The sequence below is a fragment of the Stenella coeruleoalba genome (genome assembly GCF_951394435.1).
Source record: "Stenella coeruleoalba genome assembly, chromosome: 10".
Classification (NCBI taxonomy): domain Eukaryota; kingdom Metazoa; phylum Chordata; class Mammalia; order Artiodactyla; family Delphinidae; genus Stenella; species Stenella coeruleoalba.
Window position 1 is genome coordinate 32,647,803 of NC_137156.1, and position 13,577 is coordinate 32,661,379.

At 54.1% G+C, this 13,577-nt stretch overlaps 1 protein-coding gene across 1 annotated transcript; it reads right to left on the bottom strand.

Annotated features, from left to right (window-relative positions):
* Positions 1–375: 375 nt before the first annotated feature.
* CAPN11 (calpain 11) lies at positions 376–13,116 on the bottom strand (the record flags this gene model as incomplete). Its single annotated transcript, XM_079934306.1, has 20 exons — positions 376–675; positions 800–858; positions 1,329–1,445; positions 1,543–1,621; positions 2,074–2,142; positions 2,421–2,485; positions 2,612–2,669; positions 2,755–2,823; positions 2,921–2,960; positions 3,253–3,475; positions 6,142–6,315; positions 6,464–6,624; positions 6,892–6,966; positions 7,211–7,296; positions 7,386–7,469; positions 8,985–9,153; positions 9,356–9,489; positions 10,540–10,658; positions 12,460–12,529; positions 12,889–13,116. 20 exons carry the CDS (start codon positions 13,114–13,116, stop codon positions 649–651), a joined length of 2,106 nt encoding a protein of 701 aa, XP_079790432.1. The 3' UTR covers positions 376–648.
* Between the last annotated feature and the right edge of the window lie 461 nt (positions 13,117–13,577).

Genomic DNA, 13,577 nt, shown 5'->3' on the forward strand with positions numbered 1-13,577 from the left:
ATGCTGCTCTGGGTACCGCGCTGCGTACGGTTAACAGACAGGGACTCTTATGCCTTTAGCATCCCAGCCGCTGCCCATAAATGACAACAGCGCCCTCTAGCTTCTGTGACAACCACACATTTCCAAATGCTCCCTGGATAGGGGGTGGTATCACCCCAACTGAGAGCTCCTGGGTGTCCCCTCTTTGGTACTGAGGAAATGACTTACACCCCTGCCAGTCTTTTTCTGGCATAGAAACACAAGAGACACAGAAGCCAGTGGCATGTGTTGTTCATTATAATAATGCCCTTGAGTTGGGGGGAGAAGGGAGGAGCCATGAAACAGGCCAGCGTTGAGTAGGGTAGGAAACGTGGACAGCCTCCCCAGCCGGGGACACCGCAGAAGTGTCACTTAATCTTTAGTGAAATGTACTCAGAGAGGGAGGGAGACTGTGGGGGAAAAACACTTTGCGCTGGGAGGGTGGGCCTGGAGGTCCTGCTGCTGGAATAAGCACGGCATCTCGGCCGTTCCATCAGCAGAGGCCGCAGAGTTGAGCGCCACAAGGAGCACCCCGGCCCCCAGGCCAGAACCCGGCGGCGGGGTGGTGGGGGGGCGGGGCGGGGCAGGGGGCGGGGCCGATGGCGGTAGGAAGCCAGGCTCCCGCAGTGACTAACCCCACATGGTTATCTGCAGCCACTGTGGGGCAAGAAGAACATCAGAGGATGGGTGAGGTGGTGGTGGGGCATGACGTCTGGGGAAAGGGAAGGGCCAGTGGAGCCGCGGGGGTGGGGGTGGGTGCCTGAGGATCCTTTCCATGTACCTGGTTCAGGTTCAAGCAAATCTGGCCAGTATTGTTAGGGTCCATGGTTAGAAAGTACGCTGTTTCAAGGAGGAGACAAGGGAGAAGGGTTGGGAGCTGAGTCAGTGGTCTGCAAGACCCCTTCCCGACTAGGGAGGATGTCAGAAAGGGTGTAAGAAGCCGTTCCTTCCCTCTTCCCAGCCAAACCCCCAGCCCAGCAGGGAATTAATGGTAAGGACTCCTACAGCCTTGCTCTGAACCAGGGCCTGTTCTGAGTGCTCTCCAAATACTATCTCATTTAATCTCCGCCTCCATTCTATGCAGGCTGTACTGTTATCTATATTTATAGGTAAGGCAACAGAGGCACAGAGAGATAAAGTGACTTGCTCAAGGCAACAGAGCCAGCAAGTGGTGGAGCTGGGATCTGAGCCCAGATCATCTGTGCCTGGTGGAGGGGAATGGTTCTGGAGCAGTGCTCTTCGTGTGGGTATGTGGGGAAGGCCGGCGATCCCCTGGCCCAGGGTGGGGAGTGGGCAGGTGCCTGACTCACTGAACATGGCCTTCAGCCTCAGGAAACAGCTGATGAAGCTGTCAAAATCCACGATCATTTCGTCATTTGCATACCTGGCCACCAACACTTGTGTCACCTTGTTATTCAGTTTGATGCCTGGGAGAGAGAGGAGTGTGGAGGGGGAGAGTCCAGCCCTCTGACCGCCGCTGCCTCCCCCGTCCCTGCCCCAAAGCCCTCTCCTGCCCCTGGCCACCTGCTTTCTCAATTGCCAAGCGCATCTCATAGGAGTTCAAGGTGCCTGAGTGGTCCTGGTCACACTCTCGGAAGATGTCCTGAAGCGACAGGACAGATGTGGTAGGGCCGTGTGCATGGCATGGTGGCTGAAGTGATGAAATGCTTCACGACTGCTACCCAAGACCCCGGGGGCCCCCTACGCTGGCCCACCCGCTGAGCTCCAGTATTCCTATCACCTGGTGACTGTGGGGTTACTTCCTGGCACCCTGCCCGGGGCTCTCTGCCTGTATCCTTTACGCTGGCTGATACCTGGACTGTGCTGGTTATTGAATATTTTGACTAGTTAATACGCCAACACATCAACGGCTCCATCCTGGTGTGTGTGTGTGTGTGTGTGTGTGTGTGTGTGTGTGTGTGTGTGTGTGTGTGTGTGTGTGTGTGTGTGTGTCTAGTCAGGGGCTCCTGTTCCAGCTCCATCCTTACTAGTCCTCTTCCCTCCGGAGGACCTCTCTTTCTTACCTCCATAAACTGCCCCCTCAATGCCCTTTACCGTCCATTTCTTGATTTTTCTCCACAGGATCTGGAACTCCTGAAGCCCCAGTTTGCCAGAGCCATCTTTCTGGGAGGTAGTCAAGGATATAAGAGGAGGGTGGGGAGGGCATCCTGGGGGCTGGGAAGCAGAGGGACTCACCGAGGTAGGGCACAAGACCCAAGGGGCCTGTATGGTAGCCATGGTAACAGCCGGAAGACCTGGCATCTTTTGTTACCCCAGCGCCTAATCCCCACCCGGAAGGAGGGCATGGCTGGTCAGAGATGGCCACCTTAGGGCCAGGCTCAGGGGTAGGGGGCTGGGGCAGGAGAGCACTGGACAGGACTGCCCACTGGACAGGAAGATACATCCAAGAGGTTGACCATACAGCGGCACACGTCCAGGCTGAAACCCTTGGTTTTGAGGTTTTTGACTGTGAGGGAGGGAAGGGGCAGGAAGAAGGGGAGGGATGAGCAGGGTGTGGTCGGGGTTTGCGGGGAGAGGTGGGGGGTGATTAAGGGTGGGGGGAAGGGTTGTGAGTGGGGGATGGAAGACTCACCTTCGGAGAACACCTTGTTGAGCAGCTTCTGTAGCTCATATATGCCCACCTCCTTGTCCTAGGAAGGGGGACCGTAAACCCCGGCTCTGGCCCCTTCAGCCCCAAACCACCTCCTTTCAATCCCCCAGCCCTCTGCCTCTCACCTCTCCACCGGCCACTATGTGAAACAAACGTATGAAGTCCTGGTCTATGTCATTCTCAGAGATGTTCTCCTGGAGGGAAAGGAGTGGGAGAGGGACACAGTCCAGAAAGTTCTTCCACACCCCTACATGCCGCCCCCAAATCCCACCCCCCACAGCCTCCCCTCACCTCTTGGAGAAGCTCAGCGATGTTGGCTTCATCCAGTTCCCTGGGCAGAGGTGGATGAAGGTTCGGAGTGAGCAGGGGTCAGGGAGACAGGGATTCCAGTGGGATGGTCAGGGAGGTCGTGTTGTGTGTCTGCAGCAATACGGAACGGGCTCCGTGCGATCTGGCTTCTGATTCTGGCTCTGCTACTACCTGGGACTTCCCTGCCTCATGCCTAAGTTTCCCTGACTGTACAATAGGGACGGGGGCGGGGGGACCCAGCTGACTGCCCCCTGAGCTTGAATCTTACAGCTCTGGGGCAGGTGGCCTTGGAGCAGTGAGGTGGGGCCCCTCACCAGGACTCGCTGTGCTTCTCCGTGAAGACCCGGAGCAGGAAGTCAGCATCCTTGTGCGGCTCAAGGGTGGAGGGAATGATGATGTATTCCCCCGGAGGCAGCCGGAGGTGGCTGCTAACCTCCCGTGAGTTGGTGAAGATCTCTGAGAAGCCCAGGTCCTGATACTTCACGAAGAAGTCCTTTTTCAGGTGGACGTCCTGGAGGTTCTGAAACTGTACGTGCCCTGGAGGTGGGTACAGGGCCCACAGGGGAGGGCAGGGAGGGAGGGACCCCCCACGGTGATGCCCAGCTGGGCAGGGCTAGGGAGGGCCTGGACCCTGCCCATCTGGCAGGTAACCCCAGTGTGGTCGTCTCCTTCCCTGACCCTCACTCAGGGCCCAAGGGGGCTGGAACCCTGACCCAGTGGGCCCCAGAACCCTTCCCCGAATTCCACCCCTTGCCCATCCACATGCCAGGAGTGGGGTGGATGTCTGCCCAGAATCAAGCCCCACGTCTTCTGTACCTCCTTTGGGACCTGGGAAGGGAAGAGAGAGGAGGGTCAGATCCCCAGGATGGTGAAAGGGCTCAGGCCTGTGGAAGCCAGGGGGTGCTAAGGGCACTGGGATGCTGGTGGTGGGGAGGGGCGTGGGCTCTAAGAGCTAAAAGTCCCAGCGTTAATAACATTTCCGCTTTGAATCTAGAAAAATGGCACAGATGGACCAGTATGCAAGGCAGAAATAGAGACACAGATGTACAGAACAAACGTATGGACACCAAGGGGGGAAAGGGGTGGTGGTGGGATGAATTGGGAGATTGGGATTGACATATATACACTAATATGTATAAAATAGATAACTAACGAGAACGTACTGTATAGCACAGGGAACTCCACTTCGCTGTACAGTAGAAACTAACACAACATTGTAAAACAACTACACCCCAATAAAAAACAATAACCCTTCTGCTTTGGATGGCAAAGTACGGTTTACACAAAGTTTTGCGAAGGGGAGATTTTTGCCACTGCAGGTTAAGGATGGGAAAGAGAACCCCCCAGAGGTGAGATAACTTGCCCAATCTCACACTGCTGAACAGTTGAAGAGCTGGGATAAAAAACTAGGAGAGCATTTTCCATGGAGCGCTCATGTCTTGCAGGAAGTTAATAGGAGATTATTGAAACCGAGGAATGAGCACATAGAAGTTTGTAAAAAGGTGAGATAAACCAAGATAAATAGGTTGGGCTCCTCCAGGGATGACCAGAACCTTTAATATACTGATGGCCCCGTGGAGCTCTGGGTTGGGGTAGAGAATACAGCCTTTCCGGGCAGGGCTGTGTCTAACCTTGGAAATGGCTTCAGGTGTGTCTGTTAACCTGGGGGACTCACAGCCTAGGAGGAGGGCAAGGCTCGTGTCTGCTTCTGTTCACGATTGAACCTCTGCAGACTGACTGGGGCCTGGCATGCAGTACGTGCTCCGTGAATATCACTGACTATGTAAATGAATGGACAAACGGGCATTTCTAGGATTTTGCAAAGCACCGTTTGGGAAATGCTTGTCAGAGGTTTCTCTTGGCCGGAGTCCATGCTCCCATGTGGGGAGGCTTGGGGGCCGTGGAGAAATCTCCGAGTGTGTGGGAACTGGTGTGAGTTAGGACAAGTGACCTCACCTCTCTGGCTCCCAATCTCCTTCCTCTTCATTAAAGGCGTTACTATTCGAAAGGCCTTGGGAACAATGCCTGGCACAGAGGAAGTGCTCCCTAAGTGTTTTAGATTTTACAAATCTGAAAAAGAAAACTGTCAGCCCTGCCTCAAAAGCGCAAAGCACCACTCCAGAAAGAGACAGGGCCGAGATGGGCAGCGAGGATTAAATTGGGAGATTGGGATTGACATATACACACTACTATATATAAAATAGATAACTAGGACTTCCCTGGTGGCACAGTGGTTAAGAATCCGCCTGCCAATGCAGGGGACACGGGTTCGAGCCCTGGTCCAGGAAGATCCCCACACGCCATGGAGCAACTAAGCCCGTGTGCCACAACTACAGAGCCCACGCTCTAGACCCCGCAGGCCACAACTACTGAGCCCGCGTGCCACAACTACTGAAGCCCGCGCGCCTAGAGCCGGTGCGGCACAACAAGAGAAGCCACCCAATGAGAAGCCCACACACCGCAACGAAGAGTAGCCCCACACTTGCCGCAACTAGAGGAAGCCACGCGCAGCAACGAAGACCCAACGCAGCCAAAAATACATAAATAAATAAACAAATAAATTTTAAAAAAATTTAAAAAATAGATAACTAATAAGGACCTACTGTATAGCACAGGGAAAACTACTTAATACTCTGCAATGACCTATACGGGAAAAGAATCTTAAAAAAAAAAAAAGTGGGGCTTCCCTGGTGGCGCAGTGGTTGAGAATCTGCCTGTCAATGCAGGGGACACGGGTTCGAGCCCTGGTCTGGGAAGATCCCACATGCCGCGGAGCAACTAGCCCCGTGAGCCACAATTACTGAGCCTGCGCATCTGGAGCCTGTGCTCCGCAACAGAGAAGCCGCGATAGTGAGAAGCCCGCGCACCGCGATGAAGAGTGGCTCCCGCTTGCCGCAACTAGAGGAAGCCCTCACACAGAAACGAAGAGCCAACACAGCCATAAATTAATAAATTAATTACTTTTTTTAAAAAAAGGCAAAATTCCTTAAAAAAAAACTGTATATATGTATAAGTACAACTGATAAACCTTGTAAATCAACTATATTCCAATTAAAAAAAAAAAGGAAAAAGGAAAGAGACAGGGGTGTGGAGGCAGTTGGAGGGTGTCCTGGTCCCGGGGCAGGTGGTGGGGTGGGGTGTGCAGTGGTCCCAGGGGTGAGGCCATGGGGAGAGCAAGAGTGGCTGGGGGACCAGCTGGGCACGCACAGAGTAGATGACAAAGCCGATGGTCTGCAGCTGGGCTCCCTGGGGCCGTGCCCGCCTCCAGTTCTTCTGCATCAGGGCCACCAGGCAGGTGCAGACGGCTTCGTCGTCTTCTGGGGCATCATCCTCCTCGGGGAGAGAGATCTTAAACTGTGGGTTGGTCCAGAATGTGTCTGTGGAGGAAGCAGGTCAGGATGGCCCTGCCCTTCCCAGGGTGGACGGGCTTCCCAGCCAAGTGCCCGCCTCCTCAACGGGGCCCAGGTGTGCGGTGAGTCAGTGGCCCAGCCCTTGCTCCCTGCTCCCCTGAGTCCCCTCGCCCACCAATGTAGCTCCGGCAGCCCCCTGCAGTGCTGCCCCTCCTCCAGCTGCCCTCGTAGAAGGTGGTGTGCCAACACCTCTTGTAGTCCCCACAAAGCGTGTCGGGTATCAGGTTGCAGATTTCCAGGAGGGTGAAGTTGTCCAGGAAATCTCCGTAGGACATCCTGTGGTGGAGGGGAGCGGCAAGAAGCCCGCGCGCCTAGAGCCCGTGCTCCACAACGAGAAGCCACCCAATGAGAAGCCCACGCACCGCAATGAAGAGTAGCCCCCCACTTGCCGCAACTAGATGGGCCAGAGCCCATCAGCAGCACACCCACACCTGTAGGCGACCCCCAGAGCCTCCCCATCCAAGGCACAGGTGGGACAGTGGCAGGAGAGATGAAAGGACTGGGTATGGGGACAGAAGGTGGTCCTTCTCAAGCGGCGCTGACCAGAACTCTCCGTCCTCCTTCCTGTGCAGCAGCTGCCTCTGGACATCTGGGGCCACCTCTTCCCACTCCTTGGCACTGGAGCAGAGACAGGCAGTGGAGGGGCAGGGGGTCGGGAGGCACCTCGGTCCTCCCCCAGGGATGCCCTTACCCCTGAATGTCTGCCTACTGGGGGTCCTGGTTAGATGGAGAATCTAGAGGGGAAGGGCTCACACTGGGCGCAGGTGACTGGATGCCAGTCGGTCCCTCTGTGGCATGGCCTTGCTCGTGGGCCTGCTCTGTGCTCTGCCCCTCCCCCCAGAGGGCTGCTCTGGGCACCTACTTGTCACTCCAGGCTCCATTCCACTCAATCCGGCCCCAGGGATTCCGGACCCGAATCAGTGTTTCCATCCTGCCGCGGTACAGGACCTGGGTGGGTTGTGGGCAAAGGTTAGGAGTGTAGGGTCACAGAAGTCCTCCTCCTGTCCCTCTGGGTGGGGTGTAGTGGTCAGACTCACATCCTGAAGGCCGGTCACTGAGTAAGCATGTCCTTTCACCAGCATCCTTTCCGTCAATGACTCCAAGTCACTTTGGCTGTTGATCTACGCAGAACAGAGAGGAAGGAAAGGAACTCAAGGTCTGGTCAGAGGGATGTGGGGGCACCTGAAGTGAGGTGACAACTCTCTGGGTTCATTTTTTTTTTTTAATTAAACTTTGTATTTTCCAATGATTGTAGACTCACACGCAGGTTTCTTTTTTGTTTTTGTTTTTTTTAGTTGTGGCATGGGGAATCTTTTAGTTGCAGCAGGCAGGATCTAGTTCCCTGACCGAGGGTTGAGCCCGGGACCCTGCATTGGGAGCCCCGAGTCTTACCCACTGGACCACCAGGGAGCTCCCTCACATGCAGTTTTAAGAAATAATACAGAGAGATACGTGCACCCCATATCCAGTATCCCCCAGTGGTAACATCTTGCAAAACTATAGCACAATATCATGTTTTTTCTTTTTTGGCCATGTCACGCACATGCAAGATCTTAGATTCCCAATGAGGGATCGAACCCTTGCCCCCTGGCAGTGGAAGCGCTGAGTCCTAACCACTGGACTGCCAGGGAATTCCCTATAGCACAATATCAAAACCAGGATGAAGATGTTGACACAATTCGTCAGTCTTATACAGATGCCTCCACTTTTACTCGTACTCATTTGTGTATGTTTTATGCATTGTTATCATACGTGTAGTTTTCTGCATCCACCACCATCACCACAATATAGAACATTTCCATCACCAGTAGCATCCCTGGTGTTGCCCTTTTGTAAGCAACATCCACCTCTTATGACCCTCTTCCCTAACCTCTGACAACTCCTAATCTGTTCTCCATTTAAAAAAACTTTGTCATTTCAGGACTGTCATATAAATGGAATCATACAGTATGGAATCTTTCGGGATTGGCTTTTTCCATGCAGCATAATTTCCTTGAGATTCATCCAAGTTGTTTTGTGTGTCAATAGTTCATCTCTTCTTATTGCTGAGTAGTATCCTCTGGTATGTACGCACCTGTCCAACTATTCACCCTTTGAAAGACATCTAAGTTGTTTCCAGGTTCTGGTTATTATGAATAGAGCTGCTTTGAACACTTGGGTACAGGCTTTTGTGTGGACATAAGTCTTCATTTCTCTGGGATAAATGCCCAAGAATACAATTGCTGGGTCTTACAGTAGCACTCTGGGTTCATTTATTTATTTGAACAAATATGTGTTGGGTATCTATTGCATGCCAAGTACCATCTTAAGTCCCAGGACCCAGCAGTGAATGAGACAAATAAAGTGACTGTCTTCATGGAATATGAAAACTGTCTGGAGAAGATTTGTTGTGAATATACACGTCGATAAGTAAGACAGTTTCTGATCATGATAAATGTTGGGGAGAAAATCAAAACAGAGTAGAGAGGAAATGGGGGGCAGGAGCGGCTAATTTAGAAGGCTAGCCTGAGGAAGGGCCATTTGAACTAAAAGATGAATGAGAAGGAGCTAGTTATGCAGGTATTTGGAGAAAGAACTTTCTAGGTGAAAGCAACAGCAGGTGCAAAGGCCCTGAAGCAGGACCAAGCACGGCTTACTTCGATGGAGCACCCCATGAGGGATGATCGCTCTATGGCCTTTCTAAGCATCCTCAGCAGGTTCGGAGGGGGCTTCCGGAGTTGGAAGCTCTGGGTCACGCCCCCCGTGAAGTCCTCAAAGCCCTCCACCGTGTTGCCCCCTGACAGGGCTTCATAGGATCCGTTCAGCCTGTGGGCACAGAGAGGGCACCGTCTGGGCTCTGGGATGCAGTCGTGAGCTTGGACCTCAGAGGGTGAGGTGAGGGAAGGGAGGGATGCCCTGCCGTCCCCCTGCCTCTTCCCCTGATTCCAGTTGCTCCCCTACCCCCCGTCACTGCCGACTGTCAGAGCAAGCCTGGAGGCCAGGCAAATCGCCAGGCTGGGGCACTCACTTGGCGTACGCCTTCTCCAGCAGGGCACTCCAGAACTCGGTGCGCTCGGCTGAATGCACGAACACCAGCTTGCCATTCTTTGTGGGCAGCCGGTCATCCACCACCACGTCCATCCACTGCCCAAACTGCCAAATCTGCGGGCGGCAAGGTGGGTCTCAGCGGGGCGTGGGGCATCTGTATGCCCCAGGCCCCCTTCCGAGCTCAGACAGACATACATGCGCGCACGCGCGCGCGCGCGCACATCACCCTCCCTTCTTGCATGAAGACTCTGTTACACGAGCGCCTCCTGGTGTCAGGTTCAGTGACACACCAGTAACAGAGGGCCCCCCACCCCTCCGCCGCCGCCGCCGCCGCCAAAGAAAGGCAGTGAAAGGCCTGAACCTCCCCCCAGCCTCACCTCCAGGTTCTGCCATGGCCTCCAGAGGGACCCACCCACCTTTTGACCTTGGCTGGACTTTTAGGACTTCTGAGGTCTTAAAAACTCTTGGGACTTTCAGAAATATTTTTATGACATGAGGAATTTGTCCACATGTTGAATAATTTGAAGAGCAGATTACAAAAATTACATGACAGAAACTCCCAATGTCATATGCGCACATGCACATACACACACGTATACGTGCATATACATATGTGCGTGTATCTACCGAGAGAAAGACACAGAGGGAGAAGCAGGAGGAAGAGGAGGAGGAGAATGAATCACAAACTGATAACAACTATTTCCTTTGGGGGCTTTAAAAAATTAGCTTAGGGCTTCCCTGGTGGCGCAGTGGTTGAGAGTCCGCCTGCCGATGCAGGGGACACGGGTTCGTGCCCCGGCCCGGGAAGATCCCACATGCCGCGGAGCGGCTGGGCCCGTGAGCCATGGCCGCTGAGCCTGCGCGTCCGGAGCCTGTGCTCCGCAACGGGAGAGGCCACAACGGTGAGAGGCCCGCGCACCGCCAAAAAAAAAAAAAAAATTAGCTTACACAATTTCTTTAGTGAGAGGATATTTCTCTGATAATTAGACAAAAATCCACCCTAATAAATGTTGTTTTTTTCAAAAAGGAAAGAAAAAAGGTAAACTTCAAAGCATGTACTAATTCTTTCTCTCTCTCTCTCTCTCTCTCTCTCTCTCTCTCTCACACACACACACACCCACCCCTCATACACAAATCAACTCTGGCTTTCAAATCGCCCTTCACCTGAAAATGGAAGATACCAGCATAGTTTTTCTTGAAGCTCTGCCCCCTGGGCACCACGCGGTACAGCAGTTCGGGGTACACCGTAAGGGAGCCGATGGCAGCCAGCAGCCAGCAGTCCCCTGGAAGGACAGAAGGGCTCCCCGTTTGAGCACTCCCATGTGTGTGGGTCCCAGAGTCCAAGCCCCAGAAGATCAGGAGCTGCTCTGTGGCCCCCTCCCCGATGCCCTCCCACTGCAGAAGGGCCAGCTCTGGGGGTGAGTTCTCCACCTTTCCTGTGAGGCGAGAGACTCACAAATCAGAGCCAGACGTTCTTGTTCTGGGATTTGGGGAGAAGGTGTTTTTGGCCTTGGTCTTACTCCTCCCTCTGGGACCTGCCATCTTTGGGGGACAGCCAATCGTCTCCTGTCCCTTGAACAAGGCCGATCCCCTTCCCCATGGCCCCCCACTTCTACCCCATGATTACAGTGGTGTGGTGATCAGCCCCGTAATACTAGAGACCCCAGGGGCTCAGTCTGTACCCTCACTGGGACACAGGGGCAGGATTCTTGGGCTGAGGTCATCTGTTGCCATCTCTCCTGGGGAATCTCAGACCATGGGTGGGGCTTGGGGCAGGGTGGTGCCCTGAGGGGGTACATGGGCCAGGCTGTGGCTGAGGGCACTGGCAAAGCTTCTGTGATTACCAAGGCCTTCTGGCTGCCTGAGGAACACTTGGAGGGGGGTAGAAGGGGGGAGAGGAATGTTAAGGACACTCTCGTCACCATTGTGGAAAGGACACCTAGGGAGAAGCAATTTTTCCTCCGGTAACCCTGGGCCCTCCAGCTCAGTGAGCCCCAGTGGCAGCTGTGGGACCTGCTGTCTCCTTGGCCTCTGCCCTACCCACACCCTGCCCTCTTCTCTGCCACAAATGGGACACAATTCAGCCCAGAGGAAGCCCACCCTGGCCTTCTTCCTTAAGATGCAATGAGGGGTTTGGAGGAAACCGGGGAATAGGACCAGGCTTAGGGAGGAAGCTCTCTCTGGGGGCTGTCCGTGGGAGCCTGCGGGAGAGTGGCCTCTCCTTTACCTGATACCCCAGACTTGAGGAAGTCGTGTCACTTGCAGTGGTTAGCGGAAGCCTAATTTCCCTTTCCTTGACCTTAGGCCGGATTGCGAGCTTGCTTTTTTTTTTTCTTTTTGCGGTATGCGGGCCTCTCACTGTTGTGGCCTCTCCCGTTGCGGAGCACAGGCCCTGGACGCGCAGGCTCAGCGGCCATGGCTCACGGGCCCAGCCGCTCCGTGGCATGTGGGATCTTCCCAGACCGGGGCACGAACCCGTGTCCCCTGCATCGGCAGGTGGACTCTCAACCACTGCACCACCAGGGAAGCCCGCGAGCTCGCTTTTAACAGCAGAATATGGGGAAGTTACCGCCTGCTTCTCCTGAGACCAGGTGGTGAAGGCATTCGGGCTTCCTCCTTGTTCTCTCTCTCGGGCCGCTCACTCAGTGGGAGGCCAGCTACCATGTGTGGACACTTAAGCGTCCTACGGAGAAGCTCATGTGGCAAGGACCTGGGGCCACCTGCCACGTGAGTGCACCATCTTGGAAGGGAATCCTTCAGCTCCTGTGGCACCTCATGAGAAACCCTGAGCCAGACCAACCAGGCTATGCTGCTTCCTAATTCCTGCCCCGGAGAAACTGTGAGATGATAGATGTTGGTTGTTGCTTTCAGTCACTGACTCTTGGAGCAACTGATAACTAATACAGCACCCTGCTTACTCCCAGACCCAGATGGCAGCAGGTAGGGGTGGAATCCAGATTAGGGGAGGAAAAGGGACACAGAAGAGCTGTCTGAACCCAGGGCTGCCAGTCCCCCAGCCTCAGGAGACACCCTGGCACTCTCCCAATTCACCCCCTGCCCCCAGCTTTCCTGCCCCCCACTCACCGAGCACCCCCTGGCAGATGTCAGTCGGGCTGACCCCATTCACAATGAATTGAGGATTGCTTGTGATTTGCTGCAATGAAGGAATAAAAGTTTCAGAGAGCCCAGGACACCCCCCTCCCAAGCTCCCTCTCACTTCCCTGGGGAATGCTGCTGTCTCTTGGAGTTCTAGGGGAAACATGGATGGGGGTGCGGCAGGGGGAACTTGGCCTAATTGTAGGCTGGGATGGCAAAGGTCAGTGAGTGACTTTCCCAGGGGTTTTCTGAGAGGTTTTACTTAAGCTTGTCCCGAACCGTCCCCTGCCTTGATGGAAATGGAGTCTAGTACAGAGCCAAGATAGGGCGGTGGGGGATTGGAGATTATCCAAGTGACTGGGACGTCACTACTACCCCCACCCCCCATGAGTCCATGCCTCCCTTCCCAGTGCCCACACGGGGCCGCTGCCAGCTGATGTTCTGCACGTGTTTGGAGTTGGGGCCCAGTTCCTTGAAGCCCAGTGAGCTGGGTTCAGCAGGGAAAAAGGGGTCCTTGAACAGCTGCCCCTTCCGTAGGCAGAGTGCTCGCAGCTCCTCAAAGCTCTGGTTGTTGTAGTTCTGGGCGTTGTGGTGCTGGCCCATGCCCTTGGCCTTGAGTCGGTTCTGGCTTATGTGAGCCGCCATCCCCTTGTTGGTGAAAACGGTCTCCGCTGAATAATAAAAAGACAAATAACCTAATCAAAAAATGGACAAAGGATCTGAATAGGTGTTTTTCTGAAGAAGATACACAAGTGACCAATAATCATATGAAAACTGCTCCACATCCTTCGTCAACAGACAAATGTAAATCCAGATCACAATGAGATACTACTTCACACCCACTAGGACGGCTCTAATCCAAAAGACTGGTAACAACAAGTGCTGGCGAGGGTGTGGAGAAATTGGAGCGCTCGGGCACTGCTGCTGGGGATGTAAAAGGGTGCAGCCACTTTGGAAAACAGTCTGGCAGTCCCTAAGTTAAACACAGAATTGCCATGTGATCCAGCAATTTCACCTCTAGGTATATATACTCAAGGGAAATGAAAATATATGTCCATACAAAAAATTCTGCACAGGGCTTCCCTGGTGGCGCAGTGGTTGAGAGT